Genomic DNA, 26,548 nt, shown 5'->3' with positions numbered 1-26,548 from the left:
AATAATAATAATAATTTGTAAATATATGTATTAAAAAAATGATTTCATGGTGACTTTAAAAATGTTATTCATACAACTTTTTAAATAAGCAAAAAAAAAAATCACATTTGAATTCGTTCAGAGCATTCAAATATGAAGAGAAGTGTTAATTGAGGTGTATCTATGTAGGGACCACCACCCAGGCCACAGTGGGACGGTCCGCTGTGTGTATTGTAGATGGGATCTGATGGCGAGGTAGTGGAATGTGTTGCATGCGTGCGGGGTTGAACCAAAACTCGTGTAGGAGGAGACATTTGACGCTGACAAAATATGACATGGTTTGTGTCTATTTTTCGTTTATCATTTAAAAAAAAAATTGAATTTTACGTCTAAATATTTCCCGTTTGTATTTCATTTAGCTTTATACGTAGTAAATACACGTCCTATATGATTAATTAGATACGCCGTCACCCTGCCGCCTGACTGTAGAATGGATCGTTCCTCAGTAGGTGGGTCTACGCTGCGGGCAACAGAACCGAGATCAATGAACCAGGCGATTTACCGAAACTGGTCGGACGAGCCTAGGTGGGAATAAACCATCGATCAAGAGCGAGCTTTTTATCAAGCAGAAATATTTATCTGCTCAAGCACGGATTATCACTTCACTCCGAAGCCAACATTAAAGTGTGCGATGTGGAAAATTTACAGTTCTCTACTGTAACCTAATATCAACTGATTTTGAGAGTAGGCTTTTTAATTCATCGTTGGGTCACATAACAGAGGGGAATACAGGATGATCTTCGCAAATACGGCCAATCCACTGAGAACTTCGTCATATCGAAAGCAGGTAGGTAAAGTATGGCATTGCAGTTGTAATGATGATAGAGAGTACAGGATGGACTCGCAGTGGGTCAGTAGATCCTTTACCTGGGACAGAATGTATTTAACTCTTGCTGGTGCGCGCTCGCTCACGCACAGTGGCTGTGTCTCAACATCTAGTGAGCTGCCTGCCTAGACAGCATTTTAGGGCTCGTGCGGCGTTTTTTGATCTTTTCTGACTCGGAACGAGATTATGATGGATAACATTTATGCTCGCACATTTTAATTGTAAGAAAAATGCTAAGTCTCTGTGTTTTGAGATGCGGACATTGCCTTTAAAGCATTTTTTTCATGTTAATCATACACATTTATGTTAATTTGGTGTATTACACAACACCACTTCATTTGACCTACAGTTGCACAGTGTTTAATATTTATAAAGTCTGTTGACAGAACTGAAAGAGTCTTTTTTTTTTCAGCTTTGGGATGTCACACTGAGGCTAGAAATAGAAATGAGACCACAATGAAGTGTCATTTCTGTAGATGTTCTTCACAATTTCGTTTGTTAAAGAAATTGTGTTATAATAATGTTACTGTCTTTTTAAAATGAACATTAGCATGCTTGGTGTTAATGAGTGAAGGGAGATGAGGATGATAGAAGCCTGAAAGTCTCCCATGGCAACTTGTGTCAGTAGATTCTTGGGTGTGTTATGAAGAATCTCCGCCTAATTAATATTCACAAGTTTTCCAGCAATTTGCTGGGCCAACAGTGGGTGTGGCCTGTGGAATTCTATTTAAACATTGCTTGTCTACATCCCAAATCTGTAAATGTGAGAATTTATGGATGTCACACACACACACCCTGCATGAAATCACACATTTATGCATTTGCATAGGCGTTCATGTGGTGGAGCTGAGAGTGATGGCCAAGATAGAGGCAGCAGAAGTTAATGGGCTTCAGGATTTCACAGTTTATAGGAACCATATGGTCGAGGATGACTACAGCGCATAGCTCAGGACCCAAGGGACACGCCGACGTATGAGAGATGGCTTGGATATTGAATGTGACCCCCCCCCCCCCCCCATCCCTCTCCCATTGCTTTTTCTATGTCTCCGTTAACCTTCCCATGACTTTGTTATTTTCCCTATTGATAAAACTGGACATGTTGCCTTGAGTACTTTTTATACAGCATTTGAAATCAATAGATTTTCATCGAAGAAAGTGTACGAAAATCCTTCATTCATTCTAAAAGAGAAATTAGGACAGGATCTCCATCTGTCTGTCCTGTTCAACTTTCTCATTACATTTTGTGGATGAGCTCTATGAGTTGCTCAGTTATTTTCTAATATGTTCCTGTAAGTCTAAATCATCCATCCATCTCGGCATGTGATTTTCATGCTGTTGTGGAGGGAAAAGTGGCTTGATCTCTTGCCTCAGTAATTAACAGGCTCTAACAAGCTTATGGGGCCACATCCAGTTTCACCTCAGCGCACAAGTGTGCGAGTCACTCATGTGGAAATGGGTCAGTGTGTCAAAAATGGAGAACTCCCACTAACCTAATATAGTTACAGTCAGGTGTCTGCACACATACTGACTTAGTTTTGCATGCATGTATATATATATAGTTTGCATGTTGTAAGAGCCACTGTCTTTTTTAACCGCGTGTGACGTTTTGAGGTTCTGTCGTCACTTTTGTGGTGGTTTGGTTCTGTGAACAGTCATCCGCTGATGTTTAACAGGCAGCCATTTTGTGACGGCTGAGAGAAATGGAGCCGTTTTAATGAATGACTAAGAAACAGGAAGTGAGTCAGTGATGTGGGCTGTGGTGGCCACTGCTCGGGGTGGGAGAGAGGCCCACACATCCTGTATCCCAGAGCGCCCCTGTATCATGTGATCTTTCTCTGGAAAACATTCCTTCCTCTTAGCTAAAGCAGATTTGTGGAGAAATCGCAACTCTCGGTTTGAGTGAACATGCCTCAGTCTGTGGTGAGTGTTACTGCGGTTTGGTAACGAGACTCTCGAATCAAACTCAATCCCCAGAATACACTGAAAGGTGAATAAAAGCGTCATTTTCAGATATCTCATCTCAGATATCGCTTATATCTAAATTCTCTGATCAGTTTCTAGGATTCGACCTAAAATGAAAATTCCATCATGACATGGCTTAAGACCCGTTCTCAACAAGGCCGATAACTATATAACAAAAAAGAAATAGTTAAAAAAATCTTTCAAAATGTAAAGGAATAGCAGATTGCAGGTCGTATGGTCCACTTTAAAGTAGGGATGCACCGATATGAACATTTTGGCCGATACGATAACCAATAATTCTTTATATTTGAAGGCCGATAACCGATATATCGGCCGATAAATCTAAATCCAATTTTTATATAATTTTTGAACACCTGATTGCAAAAACTAAAGTCTCACAATTAAAATCCGTCCCCTAACACAATTATAATGTTCGCATTATAATTTCATGTAGCCGATATGACAGCACATTTTGCACTTAACTATATTTTCCTTTTTGATTCCAATCATATTTCAAACAATTAAGATTAATCATGTTGAACAGTGCGCATCTTAAGTGTCTCAGGTTTCATGTGTTGAAGGAAATAATTCATTATTTATCAGCTTTAATATATCAGTCAAATTTTATTATTGGGCCGATAACGATAACTTAAAAATGAGCAAATATCGGCCGATACAGATATGGTGGCCGATATATATATATTGTGCACCCCTACTTTAAAGGGTAACTAAACCCCTAGTCAGAGCCTGACTCCACCCACTGGCAATATTTGAAAATGCTGAAAAAGTGAGCTGACCCCAGCGGAGATAGAGGGGATGAAATAGATGCTAAAACACTCTATCCTGATCGTTTTCAACACTCACAATTCCAATTCCTGACTCCCTACAGTGGTTTTGACGAAACAAGATGGTTTTTATACTGCCAAGGCCAAGGGCGTAGCTCACGTGGGGAGCTGAAACCTGCGTACGTCACGAAGTGTGGAACATCCAATAGGAAAATTCAACTGCAGTAGCCACCGTTCAACCTGAAGAGGGCAGCACTAAGACGTTTTTACACCATATATTGTAGAAATAGAACACTTTATAAACAAATGTAAAAAAAGTTACTCGAATCAATGACTGGTATTAATAAAGATCTATTCTTACAGATCATTAACTAAAAAAAGTTGGTTTAGTGTTTAGTTAGCCCACTGAAGTGCCTTTAAATGCCCAGCATTATTTTGTGTGTTGATGTTCGTTCCACTGAAACAGAAAGACAGGGTGGGACATATCGATTATACCTCCTCTTTTTTAAAATAGCCAATAGAGTTTTGTTTATTTCACAGCTCGGCCAGAGCTGTTGAGCCCTGCAAAGCCCCGGTTTCCTCCTAATCTCCTCAATATCGCTTTACAATATAGCATTCTGTGGAGAATTCAAATGGGTCCGATACTTTTTATGGTCTGCAACAACTCGCGCATATGATCTGCTCCGTGCCATCGTGTGGATGCTGCGGCGGTTTGCATGACACTAACGTGAAACCAGACTTCACTCAACGGAAAGCGCTGTCTGAATCGACATTCACCATATAGAAGAAATGTGTGAACAAGTGAGTTTTAGACGCAGCTTCAGCCTCTATTTGTAGTGTAGGGGGCGGGACGCTTTAGATTTTAGAGAGCATTTGATTGGACTGAAAATTTTGCGAATTTTTGGCACACTAGCTTATAAGGCTAACATTTTCGAACTAAAAGGCAAAAAAACTTTACTAATAGGGACTTTAACAAACATCTTGTTTGAAGCTCGAAAGTTTAATTGAAAATTTAATAAAAAGTGAACCCAGCACATTCTTGAAAATATCTCCTTTTGTGTTCTACTGAAGAAAGAAAGCCATATGGGTTTTGGAACAACATAAGGGTGCGTAAAGATGCCAGAATTTTAATTTTTGGATGAACTTTCCCTTTAATCATTGCACATTGTGGCAAGCGTTGAAAGAAATTGATGCCGCATTAGGAATTTCTCCAAAGTTGCATGGGCTTTCATCCAGTGAAGTAATCCCAACACATTCAGCTCTGGAGGAATGCGTAGATTGGACTGATATGAGAGTTGAAGGGCCGACTGTGCCTCTAGGCCTGTTTGTGCTTCGCTTTAATGGGAATTAGACTGTAGGGAGCTGTGGATGTGGGCAGACTCACTGGCGATGGCTGACAGTGTAATAATAACACCAGTTCACTACAGCTAGAGCTAATGACGAATTGAGTCTGATGAAAGTGTTTGAGGTGGGCCCATTTTCTTTCTATGATGATATTATTGTGGTTATTTTTCGTTCCTTTTAAGAAACTCTATAATGTTTGGTGCTGTAGCAGAAAGAGAAGTTTGTCCATGTTTGATTTGGAAGGCGCTATTTTTGTTTCTACCCCAAAGGTTACAGTTATGTGATGTCATCTTCCACGCATTTCCATTTGTCAAATCAATGAAATCTTTGTTCCCCTATGACAGCCTCCTGTTGCTCCGCCCACCCTCCCGATGGCCCCGCCCAGCCCGAGCACCAATAGCAGCACCAACAACAGCAGTAGCAGCAGCAGCACGACCGGCTGGGAGCAACTCAGCAAAACAAACCTCTACATCCGCGGGTTACCGCCAGGAACCACCGATCATGACCTTGTCAAACTCTGCCAGCCGTGAGTATTTGCTGTTATGTCATGACAAAATCACCAGTAACTGTCCTGGATGTATGTTCAACCAAATAAATGCAGTTTTTGGTCTGTTTTCCTCTTGGTGTGAGATTCTGCACAGCACAGCAGGGCCTGTTGTCTGTTAACAGCTTGAATGTGTGAGATTGTCAGAATTGGGTCAAGTTATGGGATAAACCCTCATGAGCCCCTGTTTACCCTGCAAACATCCTCCACAATCAGCTTTTTCAAGACTATACTTCTAATAACCAGTTAAAACCACCTCACTCAAGTCAGTGATATCATAGCCTGTCACACGCTCTAAAAAGCAAACATAAGTTCACAACACAATGGAATCAAGACACAACACAACAAAATTTAAAAAAGCTAACATAAGTTCAAAACACAACCGAATCGCCTCAACACAACAAAAGCTAGCACCACATTTTCGCCAAGCAGCAACCTTGCGGTATTTTTCTCGAATCCAACACAAAAGTGACTTAAACTGCAATTCATCGACTGGCCGCTAGAGACATTCTCCAAAAGAAAGTCAATCCCATAGACCCCCATGTTAAAATGCTGTTTTTCTGCCTGTCTGTTAACCATCACGTCACCACAGCTAATCCCTCCTCTCTGCCCATTTTCGGTTATCCGGGAGTGATGCGCTGCCAAGATGGCGACTGCCTGCTCCGAAATTTTGGGCTTCAAAAATGCTCTTCAGAAACCTATGTGTGATGTCACAGACACTACGTCTATATTTTTTGGGTCTATGGTTTTCTCTGGCGGTCTGGATGATTTTCACTCACAATCTTCTGCTAATTTCATGAATCGATACATTAAGATTATCAGGATATCAAAACATTCAGTAAAAATATTTTGTTAATTTAACCAGTGATGTGATCAGTGATGTGATGTGATGTGTTTTGTTAATTTAATAAGTGATGTGATATTAATTTGTGTAAACCAATTACACATATCGTAGAGAATCTCTTGTCGTGTCCAGAGAAAAAATCTAAATATCTAAATGACACTGCCCCTTAGTGGTCGGGAGCATTTACGTTGCGTTGTGGCTTGACTCCGTTGTGAACATATGTTTGCTTTTTCATTGGGTTGTGAACTTCTTGGCCACCGTAGTCACATGGTTCTCATCAAGTCAACATGAAATGATGTTCACCATAGATATCCATAATAAAGGCTAGATGTCTCGTCCACGCGGCTGGCCAATGTAGGTCGACGTCCGCACCTGGCGGCCATCTTGTCACAGGCAGCTCGCTCACTCGTAACACTGTTTTAACGGTGCATGTACTTTTTAAATAACCATAACTTGCTTAACCATAACTTTCTACCGATTTTCAAATGGTTTGGTTTGTTATAAACGTCAGATATGTGGTTATGACACTGCATACTTATGACTATTAAGTGTATAAATAAATAAACATCCAGAATTATAGCCACGTTAATAACGTTAGATTAATAAGAAACCAAACCGTTTGTAAATCCATGCCTGTGACAAGATGGCCGACGGTGATGACGATAGAGACTCCATCGTAAGACATCTAGCCTTTATTATGGATATCTATGGTGTTTGCAACCAGTTTTACTTGGAGAAGTCTAATGTGTTCCCAAGTTTAATAGGATATTCAACAACAAAACTTTTGTGTAGAAAAATTGATTTTCTCAATTACACTGTGCTGGATATTGGATCCCCCAATCCAGTGCCTGATTTCTGCATTTTAGGATTTTAGCTAAATTTTAGCCGGGATGTCTTTCTTTGCTCGTTATTTCAAAAGTCAACCTAAAATGACATTCGCAACTGTTTTACATTCTTGAAGGTGATGTATTTCTAAGTGAAATGGGATGTTCGACAATAAGAATCATAGCTTGGGACATGGCTTTATCAACCAGGGATCAATAATAAAGAATAAAGAATTTTGGAGGGAAAAGTAAAAAGTAAATAAAGTGCAAAAGTTCTTATTCACTTTTTCAGCGGCCTTCTAGTATTGTTCCTGCACATTTTTCCCAAAGGTGTTTGTAAAAAAAGGTCTTGGTTAAAGTGGGTGGGAACTACAGAGGTTTCTTTGGGAAATTGTCACCAGGAAAACATGATTATTAATAAAAAATCATTTTAAAAACGCAGGGCAATGGCTTCAACAAAAGCATATACAATCAATCAACAACCTCGTAGCTAACTTTATAGATAGGGTTCTTCTCATTTCATGTTGACTTTTTGTAGTATTTCAAATATTCCGTATTCATTTCGTTTTAGCATTGTAGTTTTAAAATAATTAGATTCTGTTTGTTAATTTTCTGTTTTTAAACTAGAAACCATGAAATGATATACTTTTAACGTCAAGTGTCGGGTCGGCTATTTATATATCAGGGCTTTCTTTTCTAGTTGTTCTACCCAGCGTAGAATACGCTTCACGCATCATTTACATTTATTCATTTAGCTGACACTTTTATCCAAAGCGACTTACAATTGCTATACAAGTCAGAGGTCGCACGCCACTGGAGCAACTAGGGGTTAAGTGTTTTGCTCAGGGACGCATTGGTGTCTCACAGTGGATTCAAACCCGGCTATCTCACACCAAAGGCATGTGTCTTATCCACTGTGCCATCACCACCCCCCATCACTCTCTAAAACTCAACACACACACACCAATGAGTGTCTGTTTGTGATCCTCTGGTTCATAACAGCCATTCTGCCTGCAGTATTTAGACCAGCAGCCATGATTCAGCAGTTACTGGAGCAGGAAAAGTCACAAGTTCCTTAAAATATTGCTGTTACTGCTGTTACTAATTTCATTTTGCTGAACACAATGGAATATTTGGTCATTTTATTATGGACACCCATCTTCACATCGAATTTCATGCGTGTTTATATCGGCGAGAGTGCTTGTTTGTGCAGAGGCTTTCTGATCCCGCATGTATTCCATTGAAACATTCCCAGTGTGGGTTAATTTACCCCTCGCTGCCCCCGGGAGACCAGTCATCACCATGGTAATCCTTCAAATTGATTCGAAAGAGTCAGATGGGGGGGCCCATAATCCTCTTGGCTAGTATTCTAGTTAAAAGTGAAGCTCGGATCATATGTGCATTATAACTATACTCAGTACAGCCGGATTCACGCTTATGATCACAACTGTACATTTTGGTTAAAACTATGAGGAATCAGTCAGCTTTGGGGAATCGCAGTGACACCGTAACCTCGCTTTCCAGAGCCGTTTTAATCACAGAGAGTGACCGTTCATGGCAAAGCCGCGGATTGATTTGCCTTGATCTGCATCAGGCTGAAAAACAGCGTCGCTCTGGGAGCTTCTGACGGAATTCTGCCGGTGGGGGCAGGAAATGGGGCGTCCCCGCTGGAGCGCACGGGTCAAGGCCAAGGTCGCGCGCTCCTCTGGCGCGTGGAGTCTTGTGATCTGTGTGTGAAATGTGATTGGCTCCGCTTTTCCCTCCCTTTTGACACGGCCCAGGACGCGCCCCAAAAATGCTGTTTAGTGTTTGCTTTGCAGCTCTGCTGAACGTCACACTGAATACATATTTATTTGCCTAAGCCAAAGTTTTAATGGCACGGGAAGGTGGTTTATAAATATATGAGCGTATTTAAATTTCAGTTTGGAAATGGAGCCCTCGGTGAAGGTGAATGAAAAACAGCCCTTACTCTGTCAGCACTCCTGTCACAGCTCTTTCCTGCACAGCCTTCGAGAGAGAGACATCAATAAATCTAAGCCAGCAGAAATGTGAATTTATTTTGGTGTAGCGGTTGGTGTACACTACTGTTCAAATGTTTGGGGTCTGTACGAATGGAAGAAATGAATACTTTGATTCAGCAAGGACACATTAAATTGATCTGACATTGTGCTTTGGTGCTTGTGTGGGCGTTTTGGGTTTGATTCTCATATTTTGTCAAAATCACGTTCCCTCTGTCTCACCGTCCTTTCTCTCAACCATCATTCCGAATGAAAAGTATCAGAATCCAAAATAGCATATTAGTGTACTATTTCTGCAATAGGAATTGAATGACTCGTATTCATTGAATGCTTTTATAACCTACCACATTTGACAAAGGTAAACTGCACTAGGTACAGTATCCCACAATGCAATGCCTCATTCTATTTCCAGTGCGACAAATAAGCCAGATAAACTATATTTACTTAAGTCTTTAACATTTAATTAGTCTTAAAAAAAAAACATTGTAAAAAATGTATTAACAAATAAAAAATGCTGGACGCCACTTGGAGAATGAAGTATACAACACGATGTGGTCATGTGGCAGCTTTGTAGCATACTACCGTTTAAAATGTTTCTAACATAATCTGTTCTGTCTCGCATGCTATTTAAAAAAAAATAACGTGTAAAGATGTGTGAAACCATATGAATTTATGCTAAAAGAACCGCATGCAGAAAGCAGTGCGCTAGTATGCATTGACTTACTCCAGTGTTTATAGCCCTTGCACTGCACCATTACTGGCGAGTTCCTTTCCTCACACACACATGCGTGCGCTGAGACAAGCGTTTCCTTTGAACCGTGGTGATTTGTGCGCTCTAATAACAGGTTTCTCATGGACACTCCATTAAAGCAGCTCAATCCTCGTCTGTCCAAAGCACCTGGGCTGTCAGCATCAAGTGTCCGTGGATGATTCTGTCACAAGTAACTCTTTGTTTCTGAATTATATGTGTTTCAAGCTGACTTTAAAAGCTCTTTCGGGTGGTGTTATTTTTTCCCAGCTCATGGATTATGGTAGATCTTGTGTTTCATGTCCTTCGGGTCGTGAATTCCTGTGCTGTTGTGTCATTTGACACATTGACTGACTCTTTGAGCTGTGCCTGTGTTTAACAACTTCTCTCATTGTCTTTCTCTGTTTTTGTCTGCCTGGAATAGATATGGTAAAATCGTGTCCACCAAAGCCATTCTTGACAAGACTACAAACAAATGCAAAGGTTTGTCATGTAATTTTATTCTTACTTCTGTGTTGCCAGGGTCCAAAATGAACACTCTCATATAGGGTTGGGTATCGAGAATCGAGTATCGATTGGAACCGAGACTAACTTTTCGTTTTTCCCGGAATCGTTCAAAAGTTAAAATTTCGATTCCTAGTTTCGATATTCACAGTCCGCCGAGCGGAAGAAGAAACTGCTGAACAACACCAACGAAGAAGCGTCTACCGGAAGTGTTGGCATAACCAGGCGATCTTACGTCGGCGATCCAAAGTGTGGCTTCGCTTTTCTAAAAATAACGAAATCTCGGCAAAATGCAAAATTTGTGACAAAAGGAGTATTTTTACAGAAGGAGTATTTCCTTCAGAAAGGAGTATTTCCTTCAGAAAGGCCGTTGGTTAGCAAGGTTAGCTAAACTTTTTTGCCCCTGCCTCTTAAAAGAATCGGAATCGAGAATCGTTAGGAACCGGAATCGAAACAAGGAATCGGAATCAGAATCGTTCAAATTCAAACGATACCCAAGCCTACTTTCATATCATTCAATATAATATATTACGTGGCACAGTAATACATATAATATATAGTATAGAATAGTTCAAATATATGGTACTTTTTGTAACCCTGCGTGTGTTACCGTGGTTATTAGGGATGGGCAACGATTAGTCGCGATTAATCGCATCCAAAATAAAAGTTTGTGTTTACATAATATATGTGTAGTGTGTATAATTAATTTGTACATATAAATACCCACAACATGCATGTATATATTTAAGAAATATGTGCATGTATATATTTTATATATATTTATTCACAATTAATATTAAATATAAATATATATATTTGATATATTAATAACACATTTTTCTGAAATATATACATGCATGTGTGGGTATTTATATATCTAAAATAATTATACACACTACACATATATTATGTAAACACAAACTTTTATTTTGGATGCGATTAATCGCGATTAATCGTTGCCCATCCCTAGTGGTTACACCATGTTTTTTTTTTTTATTCATTTGAATTACCATGGTATTTTTTTGAAATAGTACCATATACACTACCGTTTAAAAGTTATGGGTTGGTGAGTTTAAACAAAAAATAATAATAATAAGTCTTTTATGCTCACGAAGGCTACATTTATTTGACCAAAGATGCAGTTAAAACAGTAATATTGTGAAATATTATTACAGTTTAAAATAATTATTTACTGTTTTAATATATTTAAAATATAATTTATTCCTGTGATGGCAAAGCTGAATTTTGAGCATCATTACTCCAATCAGTGTCACATGATCCTTCAGAAATCATTCTAATATGCTGATTTGTTGCTCAAGAATGTTGAAAACGGTAGTGTACAGTTTCTTTATACAGGATTTTTTGATGAAGACAGTTTTAAAGAACAGCATTTATTTAAAATGTAAATATTTTGTAACATGTCGATCACTTTAATGCAAATTTTGTCAAAAATAAAAACTCTTACTGACCCCATACGTTTTGAACGGTAGTGTAAATACCATAGTACATCAATATGGTAATAATTTTGTGCCATTGTGTTTGTTTATACTTTGGTTTTATCATCCGATACCATCACTAACTGATCATTGAAAAAAACATGTACACATTGTGAATTTAGGCTAAATTAATCAGAGTTGTTAATTAAAGATTGGTCTATCTTTTTGCTGTAAATTAGTTAGTATGTGTTAATGTATTGTGTTCTCTTCATAGGATATGGGTTTGTGGATTTTGACAGTCCAGTGTCCGCACAAAAAGCCGTCACAGCACTAAAGACCAGTGGAGTTCAGGCTCAAATGGCCAAGGTGAGTCATCCATTTTTGACATTACTTCCTCTTCCTAAGTGAGGACGATTCAGGAAATGTCAATCTAAAACATTAAAATGTAACCTCTGGTGTCTATTCATATGTGTTTCTCCCTCGTTTCCTCTCTTCCACACACATTTCCTGTGTATCTTTGTGCCACAGAGAGAAGTGTGTGTGTAAAAGTCCTGCGGTGACCTTCTCCCAGGTTCTGCCTGCATCTTCAATTTTTAATCTGCCCTCTTTTTCCTCTTCCTCCCCACTGTCAGCATATTACTCTTCCACTTGCCCGTAATGCCTGTGTGTACCGTGTAAACACGTTTGACGCATACATGTTAAGGAATGTTGACGTCTTATGCTGGCCCACCCTCGTTTCTGCTGAGGCATCTGGAATAGCGAGCTGAGATTCTGCCTTCAGCCAATCAAATGTCAGATTGAAATCCAGCTTGTTGTGTATCGTGTGTCCTTGTTAGCTGAGAGGCGAGTACAGAATTGTATTGCGGCTTCACAAAGTACTTATGCACCACATCACAGCATAAATAGACGGAGAGTATAAACCGCCTGAAGGTCTCACCCTTGAGTCACTGGACACATGATTCTATACAAATCGAAAAATGAATGAACAGATGGTGTGTAGCTTATTGTTACTGAAGAAGAATAGAATTGCTATGCATCATGATATCTGCACTGATGTATATATGCTGGTTTCGAGCTTATTCAGACGACCTGCTTCTTTATTATTTGAACTGTAGAATGAACGACTAAATTATCAATAGTATGTTTTATGTAATCATAATAGCGTTTCTGCTTATCCTTGAGTGGTAGTAGTCGCTAAAAGGCTTATCATTTAATGCTAGCATGCTAACTGCCTCAATATGCAAAGGTTAGATTGTATGCCAAAGGGAAGTTAATTTGACCATTCATTGTTTCAGTAATATATGCTATGTGACAATTTAAATACTTTGTACATTAACATGATGTAGGATTAAGACAAAAACAAGTGTTTTTCTATCATTGTAAAATGTTTAAGCCACCAAATTATCCATAGCTAATCAGTCCACGCAATTCTAGTCTATCAGGCTAATACCCTAACAATACGCTAGGTTAGCTTTTAAGAGGTTTTTAAAATATATAAAATGACAAATGTTTAATTTGACTATTTATAGTTTCATTTGGTGTAATTTAAATACATTTACATTTTATGATTATGTCTAAATGCAATGTGATTTTCTATCATTTTTAATTTCTTAAGGCCACAGATTAATCAGACATTGATGGTTAACCCTCTGATTATCTTCATTTGTGTCTACACTAGTTATCTTTGGGGTCTCCAGGGACCCTAGACAATAATTTTGTAACAGAATTAAAGGTTTTTCTTTCTTTTTTTTATTTTACTTTGTTTATTAATGTTTTTAATCAACATTTGTACAGTTTTTAGAGGATTTATGATATTGTTTAAATTTCTATAAATTTATTTAAATAGGCTTTTTACAAAAAAAAACCGACAACAACAACAGCATTTTATGTAAAATTCACTTTATAAAAGACTCAGATTTATAACTTTCATTCATGGAGATAACATATAATTTTACATGGTTTAATGTAAGATTTTTGGTATTTTTAGATTCAAAAATACAAACAAAAAATAAAACCACTAGATGGCTATAGAGCTCTACGATATGCTATTTGCTATTTGACAAATCAAAATATATCTTTTCACAAGCTTTTCCAGTTGGATTCATATCTAAATACTATAAAATCACAAAACGAGTATATAATAAAAAGTTTAGCATTTTTTGTGCTGCCAAAAGTTTTTCAATAATGTTACATTATGATTAGAATTAATGAGCAAGATGTTACAAAGAGAAATGTTGGAGTCTTTAGATTTTAGCATTTATCTCAATCATCTGTTTTTAATATAATTCTACCATTTTAATCAACATTTCAGTTACTAACCGTAACAGAACAGAAATGATCAGTTATATTATATATTGAGTAAAAAAAATACATGATATGAACATCAAAATGCAATGAACTGAACAGCATGATAAAATAGAGCAGTAAAAAAAAAAATTAGTTAAACAGTGAATGGGGAAAGAAAATCGAATTACTTGGAACAATAATTGGTGGTCTCATCTCATACAGTCTCGTTTATAGTGCACTGCAGGTGTTTATGCGTCAGTGCACTGCAGGCAGTATGCATAGTATAGCCTTACAAATGTATTCCTGTGTGAGAGTGTGTGTGTCTGTGCGCATTGTGGATGTTTTTTTGTATTGTTGGAAGTGTGGCACTTTATTTCTGTCTATGTGATCTGCGTTGTTTCTGATTGTTGATGATGGATTTTGTATATTTCTATGCAGGGTCTCCAGGGACCCCGAAGACAACTAGTGTCACTATTTTTTCACACTAACATAAAAACAGATATCATTCCAATTTTCTTTTCTTTTCTTTTTTTTTTGGTAGATCTAGAAAGTGTTTTGAGCTGTAGAAAGTTTCATACCATTTGGACAAAGAGAATATCTTTGAGTAAATTTGAGTAGAAGTCATTTGCGGGTTAAAAAGACCCCGAAGATAAACGAAGCTAACAGGCTAGTCATCTCACAGTATGCTAAACCAATAATTAGTCAGCAGTATTTAAAGCTAGCAGGCATTAAAAACGTAACTAACATTAAAGAACTGATTAAAAATGTTTCATTTGACCATTACTTTTGGTAATATGTGATATGTGAAGTAATTTAAGTACTTTTTTTTTTTTTATTTAAGGCACCAAATTAATCAAACACAAACAGCTAAGCTAGCAGGCTGATCAGTTTTCTATGCTAGCTTGTAACTGGAAAAAAAAAATAGAATGACAAATGTTTCATTTGATGATTTATAGTTTCTGTATGCATTAATGTAATGTCATGGTTAAGAATATATACACCACAAAGTGATGTTTCTATAATTTTTAATTTTTAAGGCACCAAATTAATCAGGCACAGATAGCTAAGCTAGCAGGCTAATCAGTTAGCAGGATATCAAGCATGCAGGCCATCCATTAAACTCAGCATGAAACGGAAGTTGCAAAAGTCTTTTCATCTCTATTGTGATTAGAGTGAAACAGCTTTAGGAATGAGAAAAATGTAGGGCAGGATTTGATTTCGTCCTTCGGGAATTGATTGGATCGTAGTTGGGCATTTCTAACTAAATGGAAGCAGATCTGAATGCATGTTTGCAATCAGTTGTGGAGGATATTATGTTGTGAGACATACATCATGTAGAGAACAGATGTCGTGTCTAGGGGAAAGGGAGGTTAACGCTTGTTTTGATTAAAGATTATGAGTGCATATTAATAAAAATAACAATAATGATGTGTATGGAATAAATCACTTATAATAAGGACTGCAACATTTTGTAAATACATTTACATTTCACAGTGATTTTAACCATGCTAAGCCAGCAGGCAAATCGTCTAACAATATGCAACGGTTAGCATTTAAGCTAAATAAGTAGCTTTTATACATGTGCTTTAAAAAAACATTACTGGTGTGCTGTGTGTTTGTTGAGACAAAACAATGGCAGTTCAATTCAGTTAAAACAGATCAAACATGCATTTTTGTCTGTTGTCTGTAAAACCGGGGGGTAGTATGCTAAGCTAGCAAGATAATCAGTTACCAGGGGGCTAAGCTAACTGGCTAATCGCCTAGCAGTCGGTTTAGCTAACAGAAAAATCTTATGACAACATTGCTTTGACCATTACATGAAGTACATAAAGGTCTTTGGTCCTCATAGTGGCTATAATGTCGGCTGAATAGACACATGAAGAATGGTTGATTACGTGTAATATCTTGTTTTCTATATACAGCAACAGGAGCAGGACCCGACTAACCTGTACCTGTCCAACTTGCCCGTGTCTATGGATGAGCAGGAGCTAGAGAACCTCCTCAAACCCTTTGGACAGGTCGTGTCCACCCGAATTCTCCGCGACCCTAATGGAGTTAGCCGGGGAGTGGGCTTTGCCAGGTTAGTGAGGCTACTGATTTTGTGTGTGTATGTGTGTGTTCAAATGTGAAATGGGGCAAGATTTACACCGTTCATGTTTGTGAATGTTTTGTGAAATTTTCTGTCTTTATTCCGCTGTATTTCAAGGATGGAGTCTACAGAGAAGTGCGATGCCGTGATCTCTCACTTCAACGGGAAGTTCATTAAGTCCTCCTCTGGGATGCTGGGTGAGTATTCAGCACAATATTCTTGTGGTGTAGTCTATATGTAGGCTACACACTGTAAGCTATATAGTCTTTTTCTTTAGTACTGTTAAGCTAAGCATGTGTGTATGTGTGTGTTTTAGGTGCATCAGAGCCTTTGTTGTGTAAGTTTGCTGACGGCGGTCAGAAGAAGAGACAAAGTCAGGCTAAATATGTCCCTAACGGACGAACCTGGACACGGGACGCTGAGGTGAGACTAGTAAGTCCTGTTCACTATTGCGTTTGTGTGCTGTGCTGACGGTGACGGCAGGTGAATGGGTGTGTATTTGTGCCTTGAAGCATAATGAGCCATTCTTACATGACTTCAGACGTCATCATTCGTTTGGTTTCCAACTATTGTACTATAGGCTAATTAAATATAATGACATATATTAACTGTCAATTGTATAGTGAAACTGGCTTTATGTGTATGAAACCAGCTGTGGTCAAAACCAATTTTTATTTTACTTTCTTTAGAGTGGAATGACCTTGACCTATGACCCCAATACCACCCTTCAAAATGGGTAAGAACAGCTTAAACGTGTCTTCAATTTATTTTTCACATTTATTTTATACGTTATTCTACAGAGCCCAGCAAATGACATGCGGAAAAAAGAATTTGTAGTTAATTCCCTTGTTTTAGTTTAATCATTTCCATGTTGTACTCATTTTTATTTAAACTGTGATACATTTATAACATGGCCAAATTGTATTTAATTTGTTCCTTCATTTTAGTTAAACTGTGGCTACTGTGGCTTCGTTCCCTAGTCTTAGTTCAGTCATGGCCACGATTTATCTAAATTAAAACCAGTAAACGAATTAGTTCGTTTATAAAGTTAAAGTTATGGATTATTTTTCTTATAAAAAAGCATCTCTTCGCTTCAGAAGGCCTTTATTAACCCCCTCGAGCCGTATGGGTTACTTTTATGATGTGTTTTTTTGGGGCTTCAAAATCTCAATTACTATTCAGGAAATGTTTTAATATAACTCTGATTGAGTTTCATATACAAGAAAGAAAGTCATATACACCTAGGATGGCTTGAGTGTGAATAAATTACTGGATAGTTTTCATTTTTGGGTGAACTAAGCCTTTAATACACTGTTTTTCCTCAGATGTACGTTGTGCAATTGCCATTAAATAGTTAAATGATGTGTAAATGTCCCTCATAAATATTGTATCCTGTGTTTTTATAGGTACTATGCTGCTCCTTATGCTATGGGGAACCGGTTAATGGCTCAGCCAGGAGTGTCTCCATACATCTCTACATACCAGGCACTGCTCTTCTTCACCTCCCTCAACTTCACAGTCACCTTGTGTCTATGTGAGTGTTTCTGACTAGCACCTGCTTTCTTGCTAACATCTGCGTTTGTGTCTTCAGGTACAGAATCCTTCATGGATGCAACATCAGCCTTACATCATGCAACACCCAGTAAGTTATGCTCACTTGTTTTCTTTCATCTCTTTATATCTCTCCATTTATTCAACAGGAGATGACTCACAACCAATGCTGCTTACACATAAGTCAGAAAGACGTGTGTGTGTGTGTTTATACAATATTTCCTGTTTTTGCCTTATTGTGGGCAGAATTTCTCTGTTATTAAGTGCTGGATGTCTCTCTCTTTATCAGCAATGGTTAAATATAATTGTTGTATTGTGTTTTTTTGACTCAGGGAGCCGTTCTGTCGCCCTCTATGGAGCATCCCATGTCACTGCAGCCGTCCGCTATGTTGGCTCCCCTCACCCAGCAGATGGGCCATCTCTCTCTGGGCGGCACTGCGACCGTATGATCCTATCACACAGATTGCACTAATATGGCACAGGCGTATATGCTAATTAATAAGTAATATTAACACCTGTGTTTTTAATAAAGCCACATAATTCTTTTCTCCTGCAGTTTATTCCTGCCAACACAGCAATGCCAGGAGCTTACATCCCTCAGTACGCCCACATTCAGCCCGCTGCCATCCCTCCTGAGGTCAGTCCTACACTCTGGTTATCAATGACAGTTATTATAATCAGCATTTATACCAGACTGCTATAGTTTTCTGTATTGTTTTCTGTATTGTCAAGATGCCTGTACAAATTTAGTTGATCTTGTTTTCAGAGAATGAAATTACATTTTTTTCTTCTACTTGACAGGGTTTATTTTTGCGTCCAAATTATAAGCATAAACCTTGTAAAAAACTTATATTTACAATACTATTCAAAATGTTGAGGCTGGTAAGATTTGTTGTGTTTTTGAAAGTCTTAGTTTTTATTATATATATATATATATATATATATATATATATATGAAGAGTTCAGATGCAAAAGCCTCTAAATGCCATTTGAAATTTTCTTCTTTAATGATGATTTTTATCAAACTTGTATATTTTATTTCATTAATTTCACTTAAATAACAATTAATAGGTAATTATCATTGCCATTTAAGTGAAATTACTGAACTTAAATATACAAGTTTGATAAAAATCATCATTAAAGAACAAAATTTCAAATGGCACTTAGAGGCTTTTGCATCTGAACTCTTCATATATATATATATATATATATATATATATATATATATATATATAAATTAATTATTGTGATGCAAAGCTACATTTTCAGCATCATTACATTACATTATAAATATATTTACAATCACTTTTGATCAACTGAATGATTATATTATACTACAATATATTATATTACAAAAAGTAAAGATTAAGAAAGATGGACTTTAAGAAATATTCTCTGGAAATGACTCTTTGGACCCTATCTTGCACCCGGCGCAAATGACTTCGTACATTAACGCATGTATAATTCCTATTTTGCACCCGCGCAAATCGGGATTTTCCCTCCACAGACGCACGTCGGTAAACTAGGGAATGAACTTTCGCTCCCTGGGAAGGTCAGCGCAAAAAGGAGGCGTGTTTTGGCGCAAACATTCCCTATTTTGCAGTTCCAGAAAACAATTGCGTCACTGACCAGAAAAAAACTAGTCTAAAGTCAGTGGGGCGTTACGCATCATTCATAATGCTATTTTAAGCGCGCATGCTTGGACATAATGTAGCGGGTGCACAACGCGCATACACTTTGATTCTCTCATCAACACAGATGCAGCAGTTTTTATTTTTGCAAATCATACATTAAACAAGGAAAAATATGAACACATGAGGGAAATCATTGTGGTGTCCATGAAGATGTAAAAAATGTTGGCCTAAATCTAGCTTACACATTTACCCACATTTTTCAGGCTAATTGTAGTAATGATGGATCAGACCTGTTTGCCCAATACTGGCAAGACACATATGTATATAAGGATATCTGACAAATTAGTTTGAACTCTCATCCCCATACAACGTCAGTTCTCTGTCTTTCACTGCCCTGACAAGAACGTCGGTCTCCTTGGCTGTGAACGCTCCTGGTAAATTCGCCATAATAATAACAATCCGCCATGCAACATGCGCACCTGCTCTTAAAGGGTAACTAAACCCCTGGTCAGAGCCTGACTCCACCCACTGGCAATATTTGAAAATGCTGAAAAAGTGGGCTGACCCCAGCGGAGATAGAGGGGACGAAATAGATGATAAAACACTCTATCCTGGTCGTTTCACAATTCCAACTCCTGACTCGCTACAGTGGTTTTGACGACACAAGATGGTTTTTATACTGCCGAGGGCGTAGCTCGCGTGGTGAGCTGAAACCTCTGTACGTCACGAAGTGGGGAACATCCAATAGGAAAATTCAACTGCAGTAGCTACTGTTCAACCTGAAGAGGGCAGCACTAAGACGTTTTTACACCATATATTGTAGAAATAAAACACTTTATAAACAAATGTCAAAAAAGTTACTCGAATCAATGACTGGTATTAATAAAGATCCATTCTTACAGATCATTAACTAAAAAAAGTTGGTTTAGTGTTTAGTTACTCTTTAAAGGGTATGTTGGATGACGCTCTGATTGGTTTATTTCACGTTACGCCCAAACTACACCTATGAATAATGCAGCTATTTCAGACCAACCCCTTTTAAAATTGCGTCGGGCGCAAGAGTCATTTATCCCGCTGTAAAAATAGCAACAGCGCCCAAAACCCGCCCACAAAGTTACTTGCGCTTCGCGCTTGATACTTGTGTTTTAGAATCGTTAAAATAGGGCCCATACAGTTAAAGTAAATTTAGCTTAGATTATTATTATTATTATTGGAGAACCACACAAAATATTGAAATAAATGTTGAAATGTATTTGTTTTTTTTTTTGTTTTTTTGTTTTTTCAGCAGGAAAATGGTGTACAGCCACAAGATGTGTCCTCTTCGGATCCTTCATCATACTCTTTTCAACCCAACAAGCAATAAAATGGTATTTGATTTTCATCTTTTCATTCTTGTGGTGGTCAGTGTTCTGTTCACTCCCTCTCACGTTCTGTCAAACCCATATGACCTCCTTTCTTCTGTGAACACAATAGGTTGTAGTTGTAGAATGTTGACGGTGCTCTTTCCTATACATTGAAATCCCATTCACTGGGAAAGCAGTAGTCTAATGGACGTCAAAACCTTCTTCATTCCACATTTGAATGAGATTTTAGAGATACAGCAGTTCAAATTTAAGACAAAGCCATTTTGTGTCTTCAAAAGACTTGGAATACAGCACACAACTCTCATGTGCTATTTTATTTTACTTTTTGGCATTTTGGGTCTTTGAAAGCCCTGTCAACGTTAGTCTCGCATTGCTAGACTTTCAGACTGATGGAGTCCATCAAAGCTTTCATTGGCCAAGGACCGCTCAAGAGGACACCTGACTGACATGTAAAGCAACCAATCACAGATTGTTTTGTTCAGCGTCATGTTTAGAAGCGTGAAAATGTAAAGTCGATGTCCTTACAATACAGGAAAACTCTTGGATATATTTTAAAGAGTCTACGGCATAAACTTCACATGCTTCACATACTTCATATATCCAGCATCATAGTTCATATTATTGTCACTCTACACAACGCTTTGAACGTTACGTATTCTCCACTAACGTTGTCAATCTATCAGTTATGAAAGGGCTAGCTTCATCAGCTAGCTAGAGTAGCCTAACAAAATATTACTTGTGCATCTGGAAAGACGGCTGGAACTGCATTCCTTGTCATAAACCTATGACCGTTTCGATTAAATGGTTCTTTAAAGGGTAACTAAACCCCTAATCAGAGCCTGACTCCACCCACTGGCAATATTTGAAAATGCTGAAAAAGTGGGCAGACCCCAGCGGAGATAGAGGGGACGAAATACAGGGGTTGGACAATGAAACTGAAACACTGGCCAATGCTGGAGGTTTCACATCTATATGCCTGGCGGCAAATCTTCAGAGTGAAGCACGGGTGGATCAGTGATGGTTTGAGCTCCAATATCATGACAATCCTGATTGTATTTGATGGACACGACACTGCCGAGGACTACCAAACCCTTCTGGAGGATCATGAGCACCTGATGCTCAAACCGTGTATCAGCATGATCATGCACCAACACACACAGCAAGACTTGTGACAGAAGGGTTTGATGAAGATGAAAGTGACGTTGAACATCTCCCATGGTCTGACAGTCACCAGATCTGAATATTATTGAGGTGTTTTGGAGGAGCGAGTCCACCAGCATCATATAGTGACCTGGACACTGTTCTGGAAGAGGAACGGCTCATAATCCCTCTGGTCACTGTGAAGGACTTCTATCTGTCAATTGGTGCTGTATTTGGATGCAAAATGAGGCCCTCACCATTCTAACAAGTTATTGTGTAGTAAAACCAGGTGTTTCAGTTTTTTTGTCTAACCCCTGTAGATGCTAAAACACTCTATCCTGATCATTTTCAACACTCAAAATTCCAATTCCTGACTCCATACAGTGGTTTTGACGACACAAGATGGTCAAACCTGCGTACGTCACGAAGTGCGGAACATCCAATAGGGAAATTCAACTGCAGTAGCTACTGTTCAACCTGAAGAGGGCAGCACTAAGACGCTTTTACTCCATATATTGTAGAAATAGAACACTTTATAAACAAATGTCAAAAAAGTTACTCGAATCAATGACTGGTATTAATAAAGATCCATTCTTACAGATCATTAACTAAAAAAGTTGGTTTAGTGTTTAGTTACTCATTAAAGTCATCTGGTCTAAAATGATCACTGCAAATCCTCAATTTTTGTTAGAGTCTCTGCCGGTGTCTCGTTGTCCAAGCCCGCAGAAATAATCCAAAATTGACTCCTTTCTGGATCTTCAAAAGGAAATTTGTGAAAACTTTGCGATGAACATTTTATTAGGTTTGTTCTTGCAATTGCGAAATGCACACCGAATCACCATGTTGCCTTTGTTTACCTCAATAATTATTACTAAGCTAGCTAGACATCCCGACTTTCATGTGCTTCTGTTCTGTGTTTACTTTTTGACACAGTAACGTTACTACTAACCGGAGCAAAGTAAAATTCTGCCACTGCTGAGAAACTAGTTCCTGTAAATGTAATGCAATCGTTGAGATGAAAAGGATAGTTTGATTTCTAACATTATTCTCTCAACAGACACTTACATCGATAGTCTGGCGTTATAATTGATTTGCTTTTGGTGTACTGTCGAGTCGATAAAACTGTTTTTAATGGCATGCTAAAAGATACCGTTGACTCGCGCTAGCCTAGCACCGGCGAACTATGCAACTGGGAAAAAAATTTTTTTTAATACTGTCTCCACTGATATATAACACTAAAGGCCAATTTATACTTCTGCGTAGGGGTACAGTAGTAGTAGGTACGGCGTAGCATACGCACATATGCGTACCATACCGCGTTACCTTCGCACCTCCTCAAAAATATAACTACACGTCGCAACGACGCGAACCGCAAGATCTGTGATTGGTCGGCTTGGTAGCATCGCATTTCCTCCTACGCATTTTCGCACGTACCGTCTCCTCCGACGTCTTCTCTCATTTCTGCCTTTTAGTTTTAGTAATTTCACTAAAATTCACTGTTTTCCCGCCTCAATAAGCTCCAACTCCAACATGATCCGGTCTCTTTCAGTCGCCATTGCTTGTAGTAACCATAGATATCTATATAAAGGCTAGATGTCTCACGGCGGAGTATTTATCGTCATCACCGGCGGCCATCTTGTCACAGACAAGCTTTCTGGCGGGCTCTGTGGTATCTGATGTAAGAAATACTCTTATCTCGTTGAAATCTTGACGGATTTACAAACGGTTTGGTTTCTTACAAACATTATTAACGTGGCTATAATTCTGGATGATTATTATTTATTTATACACTTATTATTCCTAAGTATGCAGTATCATAACTACATCTCTGCCATTTATAACAAACCAGACCGTTTGAAAATCGAGCAAGTTGCGGTGATTTAAAAAGTACATGCACCATTAAAACAATGTTACCAGTGAGCGAGCTGCCTGTGACAAGATGGCCGCCAGGTGCTGACGTCGACCTCCAGCGGCCAGCAGCGCGATATTTATATAGATATCTATGGTAGTAACCTAGCCGCGAGAAATCTAAACACAGTGGAACATTAAAACCACCCGCCGCCAACTAGCGTTTCGGAGCAGTACTGCAGAGCAACCAAGACCTGAACGCAGAAGTATAAATAAGCCTACGTGCGTAGCCTACCCTCGACGCAGAAATATAAATTGGCCTCAAGGCTCACTTGAAAATGAGGCCCGATGTCCAAAATTCCGAACCACCCCTTTAACTCTCTAGGAAGTACTACAAAATCATGACTTTTTGTTTTGCTGAAGAAAATGTGTCTTTTTTTGGAGGAGCTATTCAATTAAACCGAGTCTTAAAATGATGTTGAGTCAACATTAACATAATTCCGGAACACGGCTTGTCCATAGTGTTCAGTATTTGACTAGTGTTGTTTTTTTGTTTCAGGTTCTGAAATCAGAGCCAGGTTACCGTACGAGCCGTTGCTACGGTAACAACGTTTGCTTTCTCTTAGAGGAAGTGACATCAGAGAGGAAGCGACGCTCGCGCACGGGTTCCGGAAAATTTGTCCACGATTTAATCATCTACTAAAAGAGATCAACAAGAAACCTCAGAAAACTCTTGTGCAAACAATTTCTCCAACAAATCAAGACAAGGCAATATCACATCAACTATGGACAACAAAAGGGAGCAGAGTTTTATTTTGCTAGAAAGAGGAAGGAGAAGATGACAAATGCTTATTTTTTACCAAGAACTTTTAACACAGACCATGTCTGTGAGTAACAGTGAGTGATGATGATGATGATGATGATGACACCTTTCGATGCATGATGTTTTTTTAAATATGGTTTTTATTATGTTTTTACGGACTGTTTCTCAAACAGACAAAAGAAAAAAAATATGCGGTTGCAGTCGAAATGAAGAGGTTTCTGTTTGCTTTTTGGTCTTCCACTCTTTGCCTTTTTAGTAGTTCAAATATTTACCTTTTTAAATAAGGTGGGTGGGGTTTAGACAGACTGATGCAATGCTTGCTGGCGATTGGTTCTTGCTCCTGTTTCTCAAAGCAATGGCTTTCCCGTTTCCTTTTTTAATGTTGCTCTGAATCAAACATGATTTGTTTCATAGATTGTGTGGGTCTTTCTTTCCATTGAATTCATGTGTAAAGTCTTTCGGTAGATGTAGAAGTGGGTGTTGAGATGAGGGTGGGTGGGGTTTCGTGGGAGGCGGGGCATGTGTGGGTGTGGTTAAGATCACTAAGGGATGTGGGCGGGGCTAATAAAAGGGATATTATGGATTTGTGAAAGCTGACATTTTCCCATCTGTTCAAAGGATGATTGCGATTTGTTTATTTTATTTTCAGCGCCGTTTTTTTATTTATTTTATCTTTTTTCTTCATTTTTTTTTTGTTTTACACATCAGGATTTCTTTGATGCGCAGATTAAAGGCAGAAGTGCAATGTTTCTTTAGGTAGAAAACAATAAATATACAAATTTAACCGAATAGTTGAGGCTAACAGATTGTAAGCATACGATTTTGCATATAATGCATTTCGGAATAAATAATGTAAAACGTTCAATTTAATAAATAAATAATTTAATAAAAAAAAAAAACATGCAACTTCAAGGCAACTATCACACCTTCCACCAAAGACCTTTTCTGCCTGCTATTGAACACAATAGTATGGACTACTGCAATAGGTTTTGGTCAAACTGAATGGTAGTTTGTGTCTTTTGCGTCAATCTCAGCTTTAATCTAGTTTTCGTAGGTGTGGACACATGAACATCTCTAAGCAGTTGGATGGAGGGAAGACTTGATCGCGGGTTCATAACATGGTTGTAAACAAGGCTTTCATCTGTCTGTCTTACAGTTAGTTAAGCAGATTTCTGTGTGTCTGTGTGTGATTGTGTATTTAGATGTCCAGGTCAGCTTGGCCTTTGATCTACCTCAGAGTTTTATCTGTTGTCTGATTGGTCGGGCTGCAGGTCTATCCTGTCCAATCAGATGTAAAAGCGCCAGCTCAGGAGCTGGTGTCATGCAGAACTTCATCTTTAATGCGTCTATTTGTCCTCCTCTTTAAAGAAACATCTATGTTTTGTATCTGTATGTTTTTCTGTTGGTGTTTTTTTTTTTTTTTTTTTTACATTTCATTGAGATGTTTTGAGCTTAATTGTGTGGAGATTTTTTTATGTTCTTCTTTTTTTGTTTGTCCATTTTATTCCTGATAGGTGCAGTAAAAAGAGAGGCTTGTATAATTGTTCCTGCGTTTGTTTCTTTCATTTTTTTTTCTTTCAAAAATCCATGTAAACTACCTTCTCTGGAATTTTTTCACTTTGCTGTAGCCTCTCCATGTTTAGAGGCCTAATCTGAAGAACCAAAGTTAAAAATGATCATGGTGACTAATGTGTGTCAAAAAGCAGCACATCATAATTTCATTGGACAGATAGAGTGTCTTTATTTCAGTCAAAGTAGACGTTTCAGCAATCATTCATCCAGTGTATAAATACAGGACTGTTGTTGAAAATATTAATCTTTAAATTTGTTTGAATGAACACCTGCCACTTGCACGTCCAAGCTTTTTTGTTTGTTTTTATTTCTACATTTTTTTCTGTTGTGAAAAGATTTTTTTTTTAATTAAAAGAGCTCAAACTTG

The 26,548-nt window shown here is 38.1% G+C and overlaps 1 protein-coding gene across 5 annotated transcripts; it reads left to right on the top strand.

The window, feature by feature from the left end:
• The first annotated feature begins 511 nt into the window (after positions 1 to 511).
• rbms1a (RNA binding motif, single stranded interacting protein 1a) lies at positions 512 to 26,548 on the top strand. Of its 5 annotated transcripts, none has more exons than XM_039657554.2 (14): positions 512 to 826; positions 5,301 to 5,482; positions 10,359 to 10,417; positions 12,149 to 12,240; positions 16,083 to 16,240; positions 16,367 to 16,446; positions 16,566 to 16,672; positions 16,939 to 16,985; positions 17,656 to 17,734; positions 17,841 to 17,891; positions 18,133 to 18,243; positions 18,357 to 18,437; positions 20,720 to 20,801; positions 24,346 to 26,548. In XM_039657554.2, the coding sequence occupies exons 1-13, from the start codon at positions 773 to 775 to the stop codon at positions 20,795 to 20,797; spliced, it is 1,179 nt and encodes a 392-aa protein (XP_039513488.1). In that variant the 5' UTR covers positions 512 to 772; the 3' UTR covers positions 20,798 to 20,801; positions 24,346 to 26,548. The 5 variants fall into 5 exon arrangements, with proteins under 5 accessions (XP_039513488.1, XP_088981514.1, XP_088981513.1 ...); XM_089125388.1 differs by having other exon boundaries at positions 18,127 to 18,243; XM_089125387.1 differs by having other exon boundaries at positions 16,566 to 16,681; positions 18,127 to 18,243; positions 20,723 to 20,801.

The sequence above is a fragment of the Pimephales promelas genome, chromosome 21 (genome assembly GCF_988280905.1).
Source record: "Pimephales promelas chromosome 21, fPimPro1.hap1.1, whole genome shotgun sequence".
NCBI lineage: Eukaryota > Metazoa > Chordata > Actinopteri > Cypriniformes > Leuciscidae > Pimephales > Pimephales promelas.
This window is presented reverse-complemented; position numbering and strand designations above follow the sequence as displayed.